Source organism: Trachypithecus francoisi, unplaced genomic scaffold (assembly GCF_009764315.1).
Source record: "Trachypithecus francoisi isolate TF-2019V2 unplaced genomic scaffold, Tfra_2.0 Lachesis_group19, whole genome shotgun sequence".
NCBI lineage: Eukaryota > Metazoa > Chordata > Mammalia > Primates > Cercopithecidae > Trachypithecus > Trachypithecus francoisi.
The window spans coordinates 24121058-24143783 of NW_022681464.1; the positions used below are offsets into that span (position 1 = coordinate 24121058).

The 22726-nt window shown below is 37.0% G+C and overlaps 1 protein-coding gene across 4 annotated transcripts in view; it reads left to right on the forward strand.

Moving 5' to 3' along the window:
- TRAPPC8 (trafficking protein particle complex 8) overlaps window positions 1-22726 on the forward strand; it is a 117557-nt gene that overhangs the window by 81132 nt on the left and 13699 nt on the right. For 2 of the 4 annotated variants that reach the window (XM_033178051.1, XM_033178052.1), the window contains exons 20-26: window positions 7482-7924; window positions 10141-10288; window positions 12001-12097; window positions 13296-13364; window positions 13455-13513; window positions 16516-16689; window positions 19761-19862. In XM_033178051.1, coding sequence (XP_033033942.1) covers window positions 7482-7924; window positions 10141-10288; window positions 12001-12097; window positions 13296-13364; window positions 13455-13513; window positions 16516-16689; window positions 19761-19862 — 1092 coding nt within the window. Of the gene's footprint in view, window positions 1-7481; window positions 7925-10140; window positions 10289-12000; window positions 12098-13295; window positions 13365-13432; window positions 13514-16515; window positions 16690-19760; window positions 19863-22726 lie in introns of those variants that run through there. The other 2 variants (XM_033178054.1, XR_004429214.1) reach the window with 2 other exon arrangements.

Below are 22726 nucleotides of genomic sequence, written 5' to 3' on the forward strand. Positions count from 1 at the left end.
TTTTTGATATTACATTGAACTATACTTTTAAATTATTATTAAACTAGTGTTAAATATATTTAATTCACAATGTAAGACAATCATGCAATTTCCATTAAGTCATAGCTGGGCTATAAGATATAACCCTCAAAATATTAATGGAAATTGGGAAAAATACTTCTAAAAAAAACACTCCGGCTATTTTAAAAATCAGTGACTCTTTTTCATAAGTTATGAGAAATAATTTGTGAATTAATGCTTATAAAAAAACTTAAGCAATATAGAAGTGTCTGAATAAAAAGCAGTGTTTCTTCACCTTCTTATCTTCACCTTCTTCTTGTCCCATCCTGTGCTACTTTTATACCATACAAATTAAAAGTTGCAAAAGATAGAAACTGTTGCTAGGTAGTATAGCCAGAGAAAGAGAAATGTATTATTTAGTTGAAGGACCTTGTTCTATAATACTAAAGTATTACCATATTTTATATTTTATAGAACATATATATTATATAATATAAACTATATATTTTTATATTTTATAGAACATATACTTTATTATATTATATTACATTATAAAGTATTATAATATGTTCTGTAATACTTTCATATTATAATACTAAACAAGAAGTGGCAGAAGCTCCAGGGAATTTAAGAGCAAATGTTTTTAAGCCTCTAGAAAGCATTGCTTTTGATATAACCCTAGTCCAGCAACTTTCAATCTTTGTGTCACTTCAAATTTCAAGTTTCTAGAGGAAAGATGTGGTCCACTTTGGATCAGGCTTATACCTGAGGAGCAGGGCAAAGGTGCTAGGGTCATGTAATGTAAGGGTGAACACTAGAAAGAGGCCCTTCCTCCCACATCCTCAAGTTATTCTATCTAGTAGGGAGTTTACAAGGATAGCAACCTACCTCCAAAAGTGCCAGTGATACCAAATTGCTGTTTATCTTTCCAGAGCTTGCATTGTCCACTTATATATAGTTTTAATAATTATAGGTGGAATCATACTATACATGTTTATCTTGTACTTGCTTTTTGTCTTTAACAGCATAACTCAGTCTTCTTTTTAACCATTAAATATGGTATTCTTTTATTTGGTTATACTGTAATATATTTTCATGCTCTTAATGGGTTTACTTCTAGTTTTTCATCAGTACAGACAATTTTGCGGTAAATATCATTATGTATATATTTTGTCCATGTTCTAGATTTGACTAGACTTTAAAAATGGAATTACTGGGTGGAGAGATATATACATTTTAAATTTTGCAATATATACTACAAAATAACCTTCAGCAAAGCTATAGTAAATTGCACTTTTCTTCAGAGAGAGAGTGCTTGTTGCCTCACATCTGTGCCATTCTGGATAATACAGTTTTTGTTTTTTAATGTTTGCAAATCAGATTGAGAAATGACGTTTTTATTTACATTTCTCTGATAACTGATAGGGTTGATCAGTGTTTTTTGTCTGTATGACTTTTTTCCCCTCCATGTGTTCATATGATTGCCTGCTTATACTCTTTTTTTTTTTTTTTTGGAGACCGAGTCTTGCTCTGTCACCCAGGCTGGAGTGCAGTGGCAGGATCTCGACTCACTGAAATCTCTATCTCCCAAGTTCAAGCAATTCTCCTTCCTCAGCTTCCTGAGTAGCTGGGACTAAAGGTGCCAGCATGCACTGGCTAATTTTTTGTATTTTTGGTAGAGACGGGATTTCACCGTGTTAGCCAGGATGGTCTCGATCTCCTGACCTCGTGATCCGCCCACCTCGGCCTCCCAAAGTGCTGGGAACTCTTTTTTTTTTTTTTTTTTTGAGACGGAGTCTCGCTCTGCCGCCCAGGCTGGAGTGCAGTGGCCGGATCTCGGCTCACTGCAAGCTCCGCCTCCCGGGTTCACGCCATTCTCCTGCCTCAGCCTCCCGAGTAGCTGGGACTACAGGCGCCCGCCACGTCGCCCGGCTAGTTTTTTTTTTTTTTGTATTTTTAGTAGAGACGGGGTTTCACCGTGTTAGCCAGGATGGTCTCGATCTCCTGACCTCGTGATCCGCCCGTCTCGGCCTCCCAAAGTGCTGGGATTACAGGCTTGAGCCACCGCGCCCGGCCGCTGGGAACTCTTTTAATTGGATGTTATTTCTTCTTAGTAGATGATTTTTATGATAGTAATCCTATACATGTAGTGGTGATATAGGTAACATACTGAAGAAAATGGTGATGGGTGGTGTGTGCTGAGAGGTGGGTATTGCTGAACTACCTGTATTTTGTCCACATTTAACCCTTGCTTAATTATGATGCATGTAAAGAATTTTGTAGGACAATAAAAAAAAACTTACGGACTGACCCAAGTGCCAGTTTCTGGTTGTCAAGAGATAAGGCTCAAACTTTGTTTTTTAGTTCCAGTACCATTAATAGAATGTGGACAACTCATTGTGCCATCTTTCTATTATATTCTGAAAGTATCCATACTAGGTTCTCTTTTGGATGCAGCCTACTCTGTTTGATAATATTTCCTTATTTCTTTCTGTGTCAGTACTATACTGTTGCTTTATCTTTTTTTTTTTTTTTTTTTTTTTTTTTGAGACGGAGTCTCGCTCTGTCGCCCGGGCTGGAGTGCAGTGGCCTGATCTCAGCTCACTGCAAGCTCCGCCTCCCGGGTTTACCGCCATTCTCCTGCCTCAGCCTCCGGAGTAGCTGGGACTACAGGCGCCCACCACCTCACCCGGCTAGTTTTTTCTATTTTTTAGTAGAGACGGGGTTTCACAGTGTTAGCCAGAATGGTCTCGATCTCCTGACCTCGTGATCCGCCCGTCTCGGCCTCCCAAAGTGCTGGGATTACAGGCTTGAGCCACCACGCCCGGCCTATCATTTTTTTAAAAATCTGGCAAGCCAAGTCCCTTTTTTAATCTTTAATTTTTTTTTCATTTTTCTTATACTTGTGCCATTTTTGTCCAAGATTTTCAAGTTTCCACAGTAATTTTGATTAGAATTGCATTGGTAAAGCCTAGGAGTTAAAAAACTGATGATGAATTGAAATGAGTTAAGATCCAAATGTTATTTTAGGGCTATTCACCATTATTGTTTAAAAATCATGAACCAGGCCGGGCATGGTGGCCCACGCCTATAATCTCAGCACTTTTGGAGGCTGAGGCGGGTGGATCACGAGGTCGGGAGATCAAGACCATCCTGGCTAACACAGTGAAACTGTGTCTCTACTAAAAATACAAAAAAAAAAAATTAGCCGGGCGAGGTGGCGGGAGCCTGTAGTCCCAGCTACTCGGGAGGCCGAGGCAGGAGAATGGCGTGAACCGGGAGGCAGAACTTGCAGTGAACCAATATCGCACCACTGCACTCCAGCCTGGGCAACAGAGCAAGACTCTGTCTCAAAAAAAAAAAAAAAAAAAAAAAGGTCATTAAGTAATGAACGTTTTGTTTGGAATTATATATGTAAAAATTTGTTAGAGCTTACTTTCAGATAGGAAGATTCTGATCTGTGTAGTCAAAATAAATCATTTGTAAGACACCAAAATATACTGTTTTTAATGATTCTGCTAGTTGCTAGCTTATGATTTTTTTTCTCTCCTCCCCAACCCTCCCCCTCCCCCCTTTTTTGGAGACAGAATTGCTCTGTCAACCAGGCTGAAGTGCAGTGGCATGATCTCTGATCACTGCAGCCTTGGCTTCCTGGGCTCAAGTGATCTTCCTGAATAGCTGGGACTACATACAGGTGGATGCCACCACACCTGGCTAATTTTTTTGTGTTTTTTGTAGGGACGGGTTTCACTATGTTGCTCAGGCTGGTCTCAAACTCCTAACCTCAAGTGATCCACCCACCTCTGCTTCCCAAAGTGCTGCAGTTATAGGCATGAGCAATCATGCCCAGCACCTACGATTTTCAATAAGCCATATCATTTAAGTATCCTTCAGTTATTAAGATTGTTAAATGTACAGATGGTTTTTGATTGCAGTGCTTCTCAAATAACATATTCCTATGAATAGAGGTTTACTTTTACATTGTTTAAGCCTCATCCCTAATTATCTGGCCTTCATTTTCTAAGTGAAAGTTTTTTCACTTAGAAAGGAAGGAAACTTAAACCAGATGATATCTTGGATTTTTAACCCTGTTAAACTTAACAGTCCTTATATTTACATTCATCTGGTTTTTGATATTGCTAGGTCTGTATTTAACTTTGCTTCTCGCATATCACAATTTTAGAAAAATTTAGTTATAGAGGCAGTTGTTGAAGAGGGTATTTTAGAGCAGAGGGCCTCTTATTCTACATAATAACAAAAATGGTGTTTGATTGATGAAACAAAGCTTGTAAAGTGAAGAACAAAAAAATTGGTAGATCCATACATTTGTTCACCATTTCTAGGGGGATGGATTTAGAGCAGAGACCTTTTCTATGATGGTTGGTATGGGTTTCCTGTTAGGAGTTTCATCTTGCTTCATGCATTAAACTACATGCATAAGTTGCACCTTAAGTTTCCAGTTTGGGTTTCTTCAGAGTCAGAATCTGGACAATTTGTCAAGTAATCTAAATACTATGTTTGTCTAGATTTTTATCTACAGATAAAAGTAGCTATACTTTCAGCTACAGATGAAAGCAGTTTACACAATACTTAATTTATGTAAACAAGTTTGGGAATAGATAGTGACTCTTGAAAGGAGAATATCATGGGCACTATAGAAAGCCTAAAGCCACTGATGTTCAGTTCCATAAACATCACTCAGTATTTTCTAGTAAGAGAATAGAGAAGTTGGTTAATTCAACAAGATAGTATGATTATGATGGAAGTCAGCTAATAGGCCACTTATTATATTTGGACAGACAATGGAAGACATCAAAACTGGTGAAAAAATTTGTAGAATATTCCTTTGCCTAATATGTCAGAAATATTTTATGGAATTTGAGATGTTTATGAATAGTAGAAGTAGTTACCCATCTATACTGTCTGATGAAATAATCTGTAACAATATATATTAAATGGGTGAGAATGAAAGTTACTGTAGCTCATTGAGAGAAGATAAAAATAAGAGTCATTTGCATACTACTATGTATATAGCATACTGAACTCAAACAATGAGCTGTGTGGATTAGAAATCTTTCCCCCCAAATCTTTTTTTTTTAAATACAATTGTTTCTGTTAGGAATAATTTTAACATGTAGAGAAGCAAAGAGCAAACTCCTTTAATTTCTCACTACACAAGCACTGTTATATATATATATATATATGTATGTATCATTCAGCTAGACCATTTGATTTGTGTCTAGTCATTTTCTGTTACAGATGAAGCCCCAATGAACAATCCTAAGCATGTCATTTTGTACTCACACACATATATCTTTAGGATAAATTAGAAGTGAGATAGTGAGTTCTTGGTCTTGTTTTCCATTTATATTTGAAGCTATCACAAATATCAACTATTTAAAAGGACTTTCAGCAACTGAGCATTTGAAGTAAAGGCTAAATGTTCTTGTTCTTTTTTTGTTTTTGAGACAGAGTCTTGCTCTGTCACCCAGGCTGGAGTGCAGTGGCACAATCTTGGCTCACTGCAACCTCTGCCTCCCAGGTTCAAGCGATTCTTTTGCCTCAGCCTCCTGAGTAGCTGGGATTATAGGCGCGCACCACCATGCCCGGCTAATTTTTGTGTTTTTAGTAGAGACGGGGCTTCACCATGTTGGTCAGGCTGGTCTCAAACTCCTGACCTTGTGATCTGCCCACCTCCCAAAGTGCTGGGATTACAGGTGTGAGCCCCTGCGCCTGGCCTTGTTCTTCTTAAAGAGTCAAAATAGTGTATTTAATAAACCTGTGTTCTGAAGGAACATGTGATCCTATACATAGTTGGTACCACTGGTCTTTTATGTGTTCTGTCACTGTTACCATTTTACCAATGCTGTTAACTTCTTGATGGTATCTAGGTGTCTGTATGTATTTTAGTGTGTTTTTACACACTAAAAACTCTATTTCACTTTTTATTAATGCAGCTGTGTTGAATGTAATAACTCAAAAGTAATAATTCCTCCATAAGTTTTAGCTTGACTATAAGCTTATTTGACACTGACTAATCAGTACAGAGAGTCAGTGTCTTCAGTATAATGCTATGTCTAGCTTATTTTCTTATCCTATTAAATCTGTATGAGAAATTTCTACATTAATCCCTTGTTTTCTCATTTATTTTTAAAGCTTCTGATGTCCCCAAATTTCATCTGATTTTTTTTTTTTCTTTTTAAGAATATGGCCATAATGAAGTCCCACTCACATTTAGATTCAAAACATATTTTCACTGGAACTTCATGAAGTGACTGCCAGCTATAACTTGATTAGAACGTTTCACTCATATTGTTACCTTTATCTTCCTGCTTGCTTAGATGTTAGTGTAGTTGTGACATTTAAAGATTTTTTTTTTTTTTTTTTTTTTTTGAGATGGGGTCTCACTCTGTCACCCAGACTGGAGGGCAGTGGCACGATCTTGGCTCACTGCAACGTCCACTTCCTGGGCTCAAGCAGTTCTCCCACCTCCCACCACAGCATCTCCAGTAGCTGGAACCACAGGCGTGCGACTCATTTTTTATAGTTTTGGTAGAAACAGGGTTTCACTATGTTGCCCAGACTGGTTTTGAACTCCTGAGCTCAAGGGTTCCACCGGCTCTGGCCTCCCAAAGTGTTGGGGTTACAGGCATGAGCCATGGTGCCCAGCCAGTATACTTAAAAGATCTTTTAAATGCAAGTAACTTACTGTATGATTTCATTAGCCCAAATTTTCGTCTCTTTAAGCAGAAGTCCACAATCCCTTATCTGAAATCTTGAGGCCACATGTGTGTTGGAAATCAATTTAAAAAATTTTTTTAGATGTATGTGTGTGAAGTTATGTAAACCCCATTGCTTTGTGGCAGCACCTAGTAATCAAACACATTAATACTTCTTGAATGAACTATATTAATATCACACTAAATGGGAAAGACTATAAAAAGCCTCTATTAGGTCAGGTTTTGCCCCTACATGAGTTACTAAAAGCCTGAGGTTGGAGTTTTTTGGATTTTAAAATTATGGATATGGAATCATAGATCTGCCCATTCTTTCACTTTAAAACCCATGGTAAATCTGGCATATCTTTTCATCTTAATGATATAGACATAAGTAGTTGAGCTGCTTCTTTAGTTGACAGTTACAAGGGTTATAAAACTGATACTTACTTCATAAAGCCATGTTAAATTACTTTCAACTTTTCTGGTCTATAATCTACCAAGTTGTGAAAGTTTTGACATGTTAGCCCTCTTGTGTACTGATAATATATCTTTAATTCCTAAGTCTAGAATCACTACTGAGTGGCAGAGTAACATTCTTCTGTCTCATCATATTTTCTAAAATGGAGTCATTAACTGCCACATATTCAGGGAGATACCAAAGAATTAATGAAATAACTTATAAACCTTTAGTTAAAAAAAAGCATCATTAGAGGTTCAAAATTTTTAACAGACAAATAATAATATTTTTTCCCTCCAATGCAGGTGTTCTTTATACATTTTCCTACAGGGCTCCTCTGTGGAGAAATCCGAAAAGCATATGTAGAATTTGTCAATGTCAGCAAATGTCCACTTACTGGATTGAAGGTTGTTTCTAAACGTCCAGAGTTCTTTACTTTCGGTGGTAATACTGCTGTTCTAACACCACTAAGTCCCTCAGCTTCTGAGAATTGTAGTGCTTACAAGACTGTTGTGACAGATGCTACCTCTGTGTGTACAGCACTCATATCATCAGCTTCTTCTGTAGACTTTGGCATTGGCACAGGAAGTCAACCAGAGGTGATTCCTGTTCCCCTTCCTGACACTGTTCTTCTACCCGGAGCCTCAGTGCAGCTGCCAATGTGGTTACGTGGGCCTGATGAAGAAGGTGTCCATGAAATTAACTTTTTGTTTTACTATGAAAGTGTCAAAAAGCAGCCAAAAATAAGGTTAGTATTATAAAACTTGTAAAATGTAACATCTTTGTTTAATGTATATGTGCATATTGAGATAAACATTTTGATATTTACTAACATTAAGAAATTACTCCCTTCCAGATTATGCAAGATATTTATATGTGAAATTGTCTCAAATAGAACTGTTAAGTTCTAGGTACCCAAAAATGGAAAAATAAAATTTAACTGCACACATTTTTTGAGTTGCTTCTCTCTATAAACTTCTCAATTGTTTGATATGATTAAGTACTATGGACAGAGCTATCACATAGTAATGAAATTAACAGCTACCATGTATTAAAATAGGGCATCATTTGTGTATGAAGACAACCTGCCTAGTCGTCTCAGGCATCCTTTTTTAAGAAAATTGTTGCCGGGCGCGGTGGCTCAAGCCTGTAATCCCAGCACTTTGGGAGGCCTAGACGGGCGGATCACGAGGTCAGGAGATTGAGACCATCCTGGCTAACACGATGAAACCCCATCTCTACTAAAAAATACAAAAAACTAGCCGCGCGAGTTGGTGGGCGCCTGTAGTCCCAGCTACTCGGGAGGCTGAGGCAGGAGAATAGTGTAAACCCGGGAGGCGGAGCTTGCAGTGAGCTGAGATCCGGCCACTGCGCTCCAGCCTGGGCGACAGAGCGAGACTCCATCTTAAAAAAAAAAAAAAAAAAAGAAAGAAAATTGTTTTGTTTTACCTTTTCCCTGGTGTTGCCTTTTGCCGCGCAAGATTGTATGAAAAACAGTACATATTTACAGAAGAGATGATTATGATGGTGTTACAATAGATGATCACTGAAGAAATCAAAGCTAGCTGCCTCATCCAGGATCTATGACCTATATTTTGTTCAGCAGTATTTTTTTTGATACCTCCATTGTCGTTTTTACAAAATTAACTAGGAATAACTTGGGAGGCTGAGGCAGGAGATTCGCTTGAGCCCAGGAAGTCAAGGCTACAGAGAGCCATGTTTATACAGTTGTCCTCCAGCTTGGGCGACAGAGCAAGGCTCTGTCTCAAAAAAAAAAAAGATTTTAGCGTTTGAATATCAAGAGAGGAGTATGCAGGAGAGTAGTAGGTATTATTCCAGGGGGCGGCTGTATATATTTAATTTGTAAAGATTTACAGGTTAGAGAATATAAACTGAATGTAATTAGTTCAGCCACAGTGTAAAATTTTTGTAAAAGAAGAGGAAGAAACCTTTGAAATGTAAAGCTTATATGGTGAGGAGTTTTGAATACCAGGTTAAAATTTGAATTTTATTTGGTAGTCATTCAGTAGCTTCAGAACCACTATTAGAAGCAAGGCTGGGCGCAGTGGCTCACACCTATAATCCCAGCACTGGGAGGCTGAGGTGGGCAGATCACTTAAGGTCAGGAGTTTGAGACCAGCCTGACCAATATGGTGAAACCACATCTCTACTCAAAATACAAAAATTATCAGGTGTGATGGTACACGCTTATAATCCCAGCTACTCAGGAGGCTGAGGCAGGAGAATCGCTTGAACCGGGAGACAGAGGTTGCAGTGAGCTGAGATAACCCTACTGTACTCCCGCCTGGGCGACAAAGTAAGACTCCATCCCCCCCAAAAAAGCACAATCAGAACATTACCATATGAAGATTATTTTTATGTGTTATACAGATGAATTTGATAAGCAGGGCAAAAACTGTTTTTTGTTTTTGTTTTTTTTTTTTGAGACGGAGTCTTGCTCTGTTGCCCAGGCTGGAGTGCAGTGGCATGATCTAGGCTCACTGCAAACTCCGCTTCCCAGGTTCACGCCATTCTCCTGCCTCGGCCTCCCGAGTAGCTGGGACTACAGGCGCCCGCCACCATGCCCAGCTAATTTTTTTGTAGTTTTAGTAGAGACAGGGTTTCACTGTATTGGTCAGGATGGTCTCGATCTCCTGACCTTGTGATCTGCCCGCCTCAGCCTCCCAAATTGCTGGGATTACAGGCGTGAGCCACCACGCCTGGCCAAACAAGGCAAAAACTTAGACAGGGAGACTAGTAGTTTCCTTCCAAATTGGATAGAAAGAATTGAACTGAAGTTAGGCTATGTAATTTTACTTAATGTATTCTATGGAGTTTTAGAGTATAACTCGTCCTGAGAGTGATCTGTTTTTAAAATCTTTATTTGGAATTAGATAATTATAACATAGAGACTCTTAGATTAAATGTGTGTTTTTTTGTTTGTTTTGTTTTGTTTTATTTCAGGCACAGAATATTAAGACACACTGCAATTATTTGTACCAGTCGGTCTTTAAATGTACGGGCCACTGTCTGTAGAAGTAATTCTCTTGAAAATGAAGAAGGCAGAGGAGGCAATATGCTAGTCTTTGTGGATGTGGAAAATACCAATACTGTAAGTTGGTTTAAAACTGAATTTTGTTTTTAATTATATTTGCAGTGTTTCTCTTGTTTTTAGTAGTGGGTTTTTTTTTCCCCCTTTACAAGACAGCATAAGCTAGGGATTTTAGGAATGTTCATGTAGAATAGTATGAATTCATCTTAATTCTTCATTAGATTTATAATTTTATCCCTTAGCCTCTCTTCAAATAAAAAGATCTTCTGATATTAATATGGTACACACTGATATGCTATATAGTTATATATGCTAGTAATTCATTCTGAAGGATCTCATAAAATGCTTTCTAGGTCTCACCATTGAGATCCATTGGTGTTATTAAATTGTGAGCTTCTGTTAATATATCACATTCAGATTAACTTGGTAATCTTCACTTGCACATTTCTAACAGTACCATTTCCTTTATATAGTAAATTTCTGAAATATTGCCATTCCTGTTTAGGCACTCTATAAAAATGAATATATATATATATATTTTTCTCTTGAGACAGGTTCTCACTCTCACCCAGGTTGCTCACTGCAACCTCCGCCTCCTGGGTTCAAGTGATTCTCTCCTGCCTCAGCCTTCCCAAGTAGCTGAGATTACAGGCACATGCCACCATGCCTGGCTCATTGTTTTGTATTTTTAGTAGAGACAGGGTTTCACTATGTTGGCCAGCCTGTAAAAATGAATTTTCTTGAAGATGAGAGCGTGATCTCTCATGTTTAAAATAGGACCTTAGTATTAGATTGATTCAGTTCAGGTACTTTTTGAAATGTTAATTCTGTAATGTTCTTTATTTTTAACTTCATAAATTTGTAAGGTGTCTACTTTCTAGGATATTTAGGGTTAATGTGCTGTACTTTGGTGATCTCCCCCCGAAAATCAATATTTTTATAGTAAGAATGAGAATATTTTAATAATTTCAGATTAGCTTTTATTCAGGAGAATTAAAAAAATACATGCTACTTAAATAATTTCATGTGTGCTGACCATATATTAGGATTCTGTTATGTGAGTTTTTTGTTGCTTGTTTTTTTTTTTTTTGAGATGGAGTCTCGCTCTGCCGCCCAGGCTGGAGTGCTGTGGCCAGATCTCAGCTCACTGCAAGTTCCGCCTCCCGGGTTCACGCCATTGTCCTGCCTCAGCCTCCCGAGTAGCTGGGACTACAGGCACCCGCCACCTCGCCCGGCTAATTTTTTTGTATTTTTTTAGTAGAGACGGGGTTTCACCGTGTTAGCCAGGATGGTCTCGATCTCCTGACCTCGTGATCCGCCCGTTTCGGCCTCCCAGAGTGCTGGGATTACAGGCTTGAGCCACCGCGCCCGACCTTTGTTGCTTGTTTTTTGCCTAATAAGAATGAGGTATCTCAGAAAGAGTAGAGAAATAAAAAGAAAATGCCATAATTTTGATTAAAAATTGACAATTTTTATCTTTTAAATACTACCAATAGCTCATTGTGATAGACTTTAATAACTCAATGGCTTTCAGTATTTTTAAATGTACCAATGAGTATGCATTATAGTCAAAAATACTTCTTGGAAAAAATGATGTTTCTGAAAATGTTTAGAAAGGGATTTAAATAAGTTTTTTGAAATGTATGTTGTAATTGCATCTTATGTTAGTTGAGATTGACTTTGGTAGCAGTATCTGAAATTTGTTCTCATCGGAACATTCTGATTTAGTGCTTCTAAATCCTGAATGACTCTCCTATCTTTTTTTTTGACAGAGTGAAGCAGGTGTTAAGGAATTCCATATAGTGCAAGTATCAAGTAGTAGCAAACACTGGAAGTTACAGAAATCTGTAAATCTTTCTGAAAACAAAGGTTTGCACGTTTTTCCTGCTACATAATAAATTTTGAAATTTCATTACTTGGTTTTCCAGAATAGTACCAGAATGTCTTAAGATTATTAGGATTAACTTTTTTAAGCATTAAATTGTGATTTCATTAGTTTACCTAACTATAAATCAAATTACCTATCTTGATCCAGTCTTTCCCATTTTTTAATTCCCTTCCACATCTCTTATACTTGTATTTTCTTCTTTTTGTTTTTTATTGTAAAATCAGTGCTTGGGTACATGATTACTGTCAAAAATTCAGCCAGGGTTGGGCGTGGTGGCTCATGCCTTTAATTCCTGCTCTTTGGAAGACCGAGGTGGGCGGATCACTTGTGGTCAGCAGTTTGAAACCAGCCTGGCCAACATGGTGAAACCCTGTCTCTACTAAAACTATAAAAATCAGCTGGGTGTGGTGGCAGGCGCCTGTAATCCCAGCTACTCGGGAGGCTAAGGCAGGAAAATTGCTTGAACCTGGGAGGCAGAGGGTGCAGTGAGCTGAGATCATGCCACTGCACTGCAGCCTGGGCAACAGAGTAAGACTCTGTCTCAAAAAAAAAAAATACAAACAACCGGTACAAAAATATATAGACTAGAATATGGAATTTTCTTTTTGTTTCCTTTACCACTGGTGGGTTTATCTGTGAATAGCCTTACCTACTTACTGACTGGCTGTTCTGTGATTTGTCATGTTTATATAACATTCAAGCAAAAGAATGTGTACCGGAAATGTACTTGAAGTACCATTTTAGAAGTGCCTGCAATTGTGGGAAAACATATTGTAGAGTGTGTTCATTTAGTAATATTGGTAAATATCATGCCTATGAAACATACTGAAAGGAAATTAAGAAATTGATAGAGTGGCAGGATTATGGGCTTTCCAGTCCCCGTGTTCTGATCTTTCAAACTTTCTGTTTATCTGAAATGTTGCATATATGAATACATATATATATGTGTATATATATATATATATATATGCACACACATGGATATGTATTTTGAGAAAATTGAAATTTATCCTTTTTAAGACGTCACTTCATTGAGATAAAAACAAAGATGTTCTTCATTAAACATTATTTATAATTACGAATTATTTTCCATTTGACCACGGAAGTCTAAATAATGAATTGGATTTTATCATGTGATGAACTGAGAAACATCTTTGAGATTTCCCTTTTTCTTCCTAGATGCTAAACTTGCCAGTAGGGAGAAGGGAAAGTTTTGCTTTAAGGCAATCAGATGTGAGAAAAAAGAAGGTAAATTCACTTTACTTTTACACTTTACTAAATGGTCATTTTATATTTTATGCCAATGATATGATTAGTTTGTTTTCCCCTGTTTTTTAGCGGCCACACAGTCCTCTGAAAAATATACCTTTGCAGATATCATCTTTGGAAATGAACAGGTATGCAAGTATGCATAGTAGTGTTTGATGTTAAGTTATAGTTATGGCATGGCTGCCTGTTTTGGCAAGACTTATCGCAGTAGTTCCCAAATTCTTCTTTTTTTTTGGAGACAAGGTCTTGCTCTGTCGCCCAGGAGTACAGTGGCACGATCACAGCTCACTGCAGCCTCGACCTCCCAGGATCAAGTGATCCTCCCACCTCAGCCTCCTGAGTAGCTGAGACTACAGGCATCAGCCATCACACCTGGCTAGTTTTTAAAAATTTTTTATAGAGACCGGGGTCTCACTGTGTTGCTCAGGCTTGTCTCCAGCTCTTGAGCTCAAGCGATCTGCCTGCCTGAGCCTCCCAAAGTGCTAGGATTACAGGTGTGAGTCACTGCACCCAGCCTCCCCAGACTCTTTGGAGGATAAACATCTCAACTTTATTGAGTTTTGCAACCTGCCTTCAATCCCCAAAACAGACCAAAAATGTTTATGGACTATACCATTTTAAGTAGTTATTTAAAATTAACTTTCTTTTGAGAATATCATATGAAATAAGTATAGTTCTTGGGATTTTTTTTAGAAAGCAAGGTTATATGAGGGAGCTTTTCCATTAGGGAAATTGGTCATAATGGAACATACAGATGATAACCCTCTAAATTTTGGCATATCATATCATATATTCTGAGACCCAGATAATAAGGTAGATACATAAGACTGTATTGTGATTATAAAGCTATTACTGTCTAGGTCAGTGATATTCCATCCTAATTACGTGTAACAGTTATGTAGAGGGCCAGGTGTGGTGACTCACGCCTGTAATTTCAGCACTTTGGGAGGCTGAGGCAGGAGGATTGCTTGAGGCCAGGAGTTCAAGACCAGACTGGGTATCAGAGACCAAGGCAAGACCCTGTTTCTTAAAAAAAAAAAAATAGAGAAAGAGCCTCCTAGAACAGTGGTATTCAGAGTTTCAAAACGTGTACGTATAAGTTATCAGAAATCTTGTTAATATGCACATTCTGATTCCATAGGACTTGGGTAGAACCTGAGGTTCTAAATTGTTATAAGCTACTGGGTAAGGTTGACGTTGTTAGCCTGCAGACCATACTTAGACCTAGATTTTGTAAAAATACAGGCTTTGCCTCCCTACCTCTAAAGCTCTGGTTGATTATATCTTGGGTGGACTTTGGGAGTATGCATTTTAAGCTATCCCTGAAGATAATTTGAAGTAGTGGCCTGCTTTGAAAAATGCTGAATCTAGGGTGTAAAAGTTCATATACTTGTGTGCTCTTAGTGGGATGATTTCTTCTTTATGTTCGTCTCCTTGATAATTCTAAACATCCTTACGTTTTTATACTTCTTTTATCATTTGCTTTCATCTGACTCATCATTACTATCTTTTTACCATTTGAGGAAACAGCTATTTAGAAATATCTCCAAATTTCAAAAGCTCAGTAATTTCAAAACATGCATTACTTTAAGAGATACTGTGTTTCCTGAATGGTTGAATTAATTTTCAGGACGTCAGTTATTTTTTTTTTTTAATTTCTTTAAAAACTTTTAAAATTCCAGAAACATCAGCAGGACTCTTGTATTGTAATTTTTATTGTATTTCTTGTTAAATAATTTAGTGTAAGAGCACTGGCAAAGGCAGAAACAAACACATTTTTCATTTTGATGAATCTGGTTGAATAAATAGAACTTGCCAAGCACTACAGATTAGTGAGAAAACTATGGGGACAGTGTTTTATAAGTTCACTTGTAAGGAGAAAAACGTACATAATTATTAATATTTAATACTTATTTAATAACTTGAAGTTTAACATCTACATAATATATACAGAGCCTGTAATACAGGAAACCATAAATATAAAGATGTTATTATGTGGCACAATAGTCATTAATTCAAGGAAATCCTGTAATTGAGTCCATTTAAAATTCTTATCTCATGCTTTCATTGTTCAAGCATAAAAGTCAAGTTAATGCGGCCGGGCGCGGTGGCTCAAGCCTGTAATCCCAGCACTTTGGGAGGCCGAGACGGGCGGATCACGAGGTCAGGAGATCGAGACCATCCTGGCTAACATGGTGAAACCCCGTCTCTACTAAAAAATACAAAAAAACTAGCCGGGCGAGGTGGCGGGCGCCTGTAGTCCCAGCTACTCGGGAGGCTGAGGCAGGAGAATGGCGTGAACCCGGGAGGCGGAGCTTGCAGTGAGCTGAGATCCGGCCACTGCACTCCAGCCCGGGCGACAGAGCGAGACTCCGTCTCAAAAAAAAAAAAAAAAAAAGTCAAGTTAATGCCAATAATTCTATTTGTGTTCTGCTTCATTGGGTATTGCCTAGGATTTAAATGAGAAATATTTCTGTCATTTTAAAATATGGATTTTCAACATTTTATTTTCTTGGTGATATTCATTCATTCTCCCTAGATAGTTGGAAGGTCAAAGCTAATGTCATGGGAGTGTAGCTTAATTATTTTGGGGTGATGGCTTTAAAATTCAGGGTAACTTCAGCTGGGCGCAGTGTCTCATGCCTGCAATCCCAGCATTTTGGGAAGCCGAGGCAGGGGAATACTTGAGCTCAGTAGTTCAAGACCACCCTGGGTAAAATGGCAAAACTGGCAAAACACTGTCTTTACAAAAATTAGGCGGGTATGGTGGTGTGCACCTGTAACCTAGCTACTCGGGAGGCTGAGGTGGGAACATTGCTTGGGCCTGGGAGGTGGAGGTTGTAGTGAGCTGAGATCGCACCACTGTACTCCAGCCTGGATGACAGAGTAAGACCCTGTATCCAAAAAAAAAAAAAAAAAAAATTTAGGGTAATTTTTGAATGTTCAAGTGGCCACCCTGTATTCAACTACATTGACAAGAATTATTGAATAAGTATTTGGGGTATATATAAGCTATAGAAATGTAAAATTTGACAGGATATATCTAATTAAAGCTATGAGTTATACAAAATAAAATTTTACAGAACGTAATTAAAAGCATTTATGAAGACAACTGGTTTTCTTTTAACAGATAATAAGTTCAGCAAGCCCGTGTGCAGACTTCTTTTATCGAAGTTTATCTTCTGAATTGAAAAAATCACAAGCTCACTTGCCTGTGCATACAGAAAAACAGTCAACAGAGGATGCTGTGAGATTGATTCAAAAATGCAGTGAGGTGGATTTGAATATTGTCATATTATGGAAGGTATGTGCTACTAAATTATTTCAGCAAGCCTCACTTGTAGATACTTGAGTCTTAAGCTGAAGAAAAAACGTATATTACTGTTTATATTTTTTATGCGTATCTTTTCTAGTTTCAATATTGAAACTAACAGTTACATAAGTTTTTTTTTTGGCCTCAAAAAAGAATTCATTCAAATTAGATAACATTCTTCTGTGTTACTGTTATTTCTGTGTGTTACCGAGAATATTGTAGACATGATAAGCTTTGAAAGCAGGTGGTATTAAACTGTTCGGGGCATTTCCAAACATTCTACAGAGGGAAAAATAGCACCAGGAACCTCTGGAAACCCACTACATTGGCTCCAGAAACCATTAATTTTTTGTTATTCATATTTCATATAATCCATTTACCTTCCCTTTTATTAAATTGTTAATTTTTTTGCTGTAGTATTTCTAAAATGACATATTTCATCTGTAAATGCTTCTGTATGTACTTTTAACAGATGAAGACTTTTTTGTTTAATATAACTGCACAGTATTATCTTTCCCAACCAAATTAATAATTCTTAAATAATTATCTAATTGGTCTGTGTTCAGTTTTTTCCAGATTATTTAAATATACTATTTTACTCTGTTTAAAAAAAATCAGATTCAAATAAACTTCACACAAGGCAGACCCAAATGAGATTATTTAGACATTAGTATTCCCTAAGGTTAACTAAACTATACTGCAGAGGAGTCTTATTTCTTACATTACACCCTTTTGTATCATATGCATGTACTACCTATTTTTAAAAATGATTCTACAGTGAAATTAAGGATCTTGTCCAAGAATAATCACTCGAACTTTGTGACAAGGTTTTGACTTTGTGTTGTTTGATACAAACAGCCAGCATAAAGACATGTTCATACTAGATGATCAACACATGTATTTTAAACTGACTCAGAAGTTTTTATAAAGTGTTCTTTTTTTTTTTAACTAAACCATGTTTTTAAATAAACTTTTTTTTTAAACCAAGCTGACTTTGCATGTTTCAAATGAAATCTAAATAAATTGATACTTTTGTTGATTATAGAAGAAGTTTTATGTTAAAAAGATCAGTTATACATTATTGGTGAAATCAAATTCTTCTGAACTTTAGAATCATATTGTATAAGTGTATAAAGATCTTTGGTTTACGTCTTCATTCAACAGGTTTATGCCATGTAGCAATCCATAATATTTCTGAGACAAGGTTTTGTATAATATATTCTGTACTCATTGTTTTTTTTTTTTTTTTTTTTTTGAGACGGAGTCTCGCTCTGTCACCCAGGCTGGAGTGCTGTGGCCGGATCTCAGCTCACTGCAAGCTCCGCCTCCCGGGTTCACGCCATTCTCCTGCCTCAGCCTCCCGGGTAGCTGGGACTACAGGCGCCGCCACCTCGCCCGGCTAGTTTTTTGTAGTTTTTAGTAGAGACGGGGTTTCACCGTGTTAGCCAGGATGGTCTCGATCTCCTGTCCTCGTGATCCGCCCGTTTCGGCCTCCCAAAGTGCTGGGATTACAGGCTTGAGCCACCGCGCCCGGCCTGTACTCATTGTTAAGTGCATGGTATTCTTTGATGAGGGGAAAAGTGTTATCTTTTAAGAAATGGCCCTGAACCTAAAGCCCACTGCTAGTATCACTAATCACATAAAGAAGAAAGTTATCTAAGATTGTGATGCTCCTTGGCTGGGAAACGGAAGTTTGAATAGATTAAATAATGGGTTATTAAGTTTGGTAGTGGCTAGTACCTTGATAAGTTTATAATTTATTCAATGGGGAAAGTGACTGGCAGATTTTTGTTTGTTTTAGTTAGAGTTCCAGATAATGCAAAAATGATTCATTAGATTAAAGAAAATTTGAAAAGTCATTAAAGTCCTAAGATGCACAGGAAGCATAGGACTCTTGAATAAAATATGATTCAGGAGAAAACCAACAGCTCGAACAGTTTTGTGAAAAAAATAGTTGAAAAAGGGACATAATACAACTCCTAAACAATTTTAATCAGAAATAAAGGTTAGTTTTAAAAATCTAAGGTTTTGTGCAAGCAGGAGGATGCATTATAGAATTAGCCATGGCTATGGGTGACTGTCAGTCAATGCCATAACATCATCAGAAAAGACATCTGACAAGTCTCAGAACCTTATCTGTCAACTCTTACCCCTTTTTGAGTAAAGATTACCCTAGCAGGTGTTTAACTTCTCCTGCCTTTCTGGGTTTTGCAAATATAGATACTGAGCAGATCCTGAGCCATCCTATGCCTTACTGCAGCACTACTCAAAGTTTGTTCTGCTGTGGATGGCAAACTGTCACTAGTCCATTATAAGTACAGAAATTGAAAGTAAATGATAAGAAACTTTGATAGCATTTTGACTGAGTAATTTTATGTTTTTTGAACCTAATAAAAATATTGGGCTAGTCAAAAGAATTAAGCCTTTGTGTTTGCATAATGTGATAATGACAGTAAATCAAAGCCATTTATAGATTATATTTTCCCCAGCACAGAAGCAATTCAAGAGAGAGAAGAATTATAAACTGTAACAAGTATTTTAATGTAAAGTCAGCTCACTATATTGGAAGAAAAAAGCCTTTTTTAAAGCATATATATTTATATTTACAAACATACATTTCCAGTTAAAGGATTTATGATTGTACTCACTGATTTTGCTCAGCTATGTGATAAACCCTAGGACATTTCAGAAGCTAGACTGTAAGAATAAGCCTTTTGGCTGTATATTGGTAGTTCAGTAAAGAAAAAAGCTTGTGTTATGGTATGGTTCTTTTAAAGTAGTTTCTTAAGGACTCTAAAGAATGTTGGAAAGGATTTTGCGACGTTTGCCTCTCTCAAATATCCAGGCCAACTGTGTTATATTGAGGCAAAAAAGATTTGTTTTTTTGGATAGATACTTTATTGATTGAATGAATAACTAAAAGTAGAAATGGTGACATTGCCAGGAGTGTCAATAATTGATAGATATTGGCCATAATATTTCCACTTTCCATTAAATATTGGGTTGGTTACTTTAGAGGTTACTGTCAAGCAGGTAACATTTTTGTGCTTTGCATTTTTTAGGCATACGTTGTGGAAGACAGTAAACAGCTTATTTTGGAAGGTCAACATCATGTTATTCTTCGCACTATAGGAAAAGAAGCCTTTTCTTATCCTCAGAAACAGGTGATAACATAGTTTGCTTTCTGGTGAACTTGTGGGGTTTGATTGGTTGGTTGATTGGTTGGCTTTTGTGTTTTTGAAGGGGTCTGGTTTTTTCAGTTTTTTTTTTTTTTTTTTTTTTTTTTTTGAGACCGGATCTCACTCTGTCACCCAGGCTGGTGTGCAGTGGCACAATCATGGCTCACTGCAGCCTTGACCTCCCCAGGCTCAGGTAATCCTCTGGCCTCAGCCTCTTGAGTAGCTGAGACTACAGGTGTGTGCCACCACACCTGGCTAATTTTTGTATTTTTTTGTAGAAATGGAGTTTCACCATGTTGCCCAGGCTGGTCTCGAACTCCTGAGCTCAAGTGATCCTCCTGCGTTGGCCTCCCAAAATGCTGGGATTATAGGCGTGAGCTACCACCATGCACCACCATGTTCAGGTTTTTATATTGGTATTTGGATTGGGTGTTGGTGACAGAAGAATGATTAAAAGTGGACATAAATTGATTTTAAAATTCATTAGCACCTTTATCATAGTATTAAGATGCAGTTATGATTTTTGGGGTTTCCTCAGATACATTCCATATTGAATCCGGAATTCATAGGTATGAAAAGAACTGATTTGCTTAAGAGTAGAGAAACTATATCTCTATATTTTCTTATTTGTTATAACAGGATATCATTGCAGAGCTCCGAGGATATACTGTAATATGTAAAAGGTGGCCCCTGGAGTTGTGTAGCAGCTGCTGATAGCATCGAATATACTTTCTTACTTTTCCCTAAAATAATACTTAATGTTACCGAAAAATTTTCATAGTAAATATGAATGAAATATAAGCACATTTAGTCTAGTAATTCAAACAGTGGCCCTATATTTTGCTTTTAAATAACAGATCTTAATTTTCAAGGCTCCACCACCATTATTATTATTATTATTTTTATTTCACCGTGGACCTCAAGGCAACCCCTACCATTAGTTTTGATAACTTTTTATTTTGAAATAATTTTCAAACTTACAGAAAACTTTCAAGAATAGCGGAAGAGACTCCCTTATAAATAACTTTCATTCAGGTTACTAGTGGCTGACATTTTGCATTATTTGCTTTGTTGTTATTTACATATGTATTAATTTTTTTCCCTTAATCATTCTTAATTACTCCCAAGTAAATTGCAGACGTCCTGTCACTCTGTCCCTGGATATAATGCTTCATTGAGTATTCCTAAGAAGAAAGACAAATCTCTTACATTAAAAAAAAAAAAAATCTACAACATTATCACATTCAGGAAGTTTAACATTGATGCAGTACTCTTATATATAATCCATATTCAAATGCCATCAAAGGTTTTAATTCCATCCATGTGACTATTTGCTCTTTTCTATGCAGGATCTAGTTTAGGATCATGCTTTGCATTCATTCGTTATATCTCTTTAGTCTCCTTTAATCTGAAACAGTTTCTTAGCCTTTATTTGTTGATTATGACATTGACATTTTTGAAGAGCTTGGGCCAGTTATTTTCGAGAGTAATACCTCTTTGGGTTTTTCTTGTGTCTCCTCATGATTAGATCAAGTTCATACTAAGTGATGTGTTGCGTAAGAAAGCGCATGATGTTAATTTGTCTCATGATCAGTATTGGATCATTTAAGGTGGTGCCATGTTTCTTCACAGTCAAGTTACTGTTTTTCCTTTTGTAATAATAAGTGATTTGTGCGGAGATAATTTGTGGTGGTATAAATGTCTGGTTTCTTTCTTTCTTTCTTTCTTTTTTTGGAGACAGAGTCTCGCTCTGTCACCAGGCTGGAGTGCAGTGGCACAATCTCGGCTCACTGCAAGGTTGCAGGTATTCTTTTAAGGCCATTTTTTCCTCCTGACAGGTGGTATATAGAAATGTATTCAGTATAATTTAGAAGTCTCAAATAAATAGCTTGTATTTTTTTGGTGACTTGAATACATTAATACATTTTTGTACTTTTTACTGAAGTGTAACGTAAGTACAGAAAAGTAAATAGCTTATTGGATTTTCATAAACTGAAGAACACTCCAAACGAGGACCCAGATCAAGAAATAGAACCTAACCAGCACCCCAGAAGTTCTGCATTTGTTCCTTTCCAATCAGAAATCTTTCTCTTCTAGACCAAACTTCTAGTCACTTCTTTCTGACTTATAAGTCAAAAGCAAAGCTGCTTCTTTTGAATTTATATAAATAGTCATACAATATATACCTCAGCTTCTTTTATTCAACTTCTGTGTTGGTGAAATTTACCCATATTGTTTGGTATACTTGTAGTTTTTTTTATTTGCAACAAAAATTTCATCTTAAAACTTACTGACTATTCTCTAATAAAAGGAACCAGGGTTCCTTGGAAAAATGCTTGATTCTAGGGCTGGGGCAGAGAAAATGCAAGATGAGCGAGAAGATTTTATGGTACCGGAAAGTAAGGATATGTACCCAAACTGATTGAGAGCATATTGAATTTGTGTTTCTTACAGGTTACAAAGTGGCTTTTATTCTCCTTTGGTCCTCATACTCTGTAAGCAAGGCAGGTAGAATTACCCCCGTTTTACAAATGAGACTCTGTGAAATAAGTACAGCTATAATATTTCATAATAATCGTCAGTTTTAAAATTGTCTGAGAGAAAATAGAAATCTGTTGATTGAGGATGTGTAATTTATCACTTTTCACATTGTTGCATCCATCCCTCAGGTAGACTTATTTATTGAGGTTGAATTTGTTTGCTTTATTTACTATTTTACTACACAACTTCTTGGGATAGTGCTACCACATAATAAGTACTTGGTAATTATTAAATGAATGAATAAAGAAAGCTGAGTTACCAAATTCATCCTACTGCATTAAGAAACCAAAAATATTTAACCAGATATG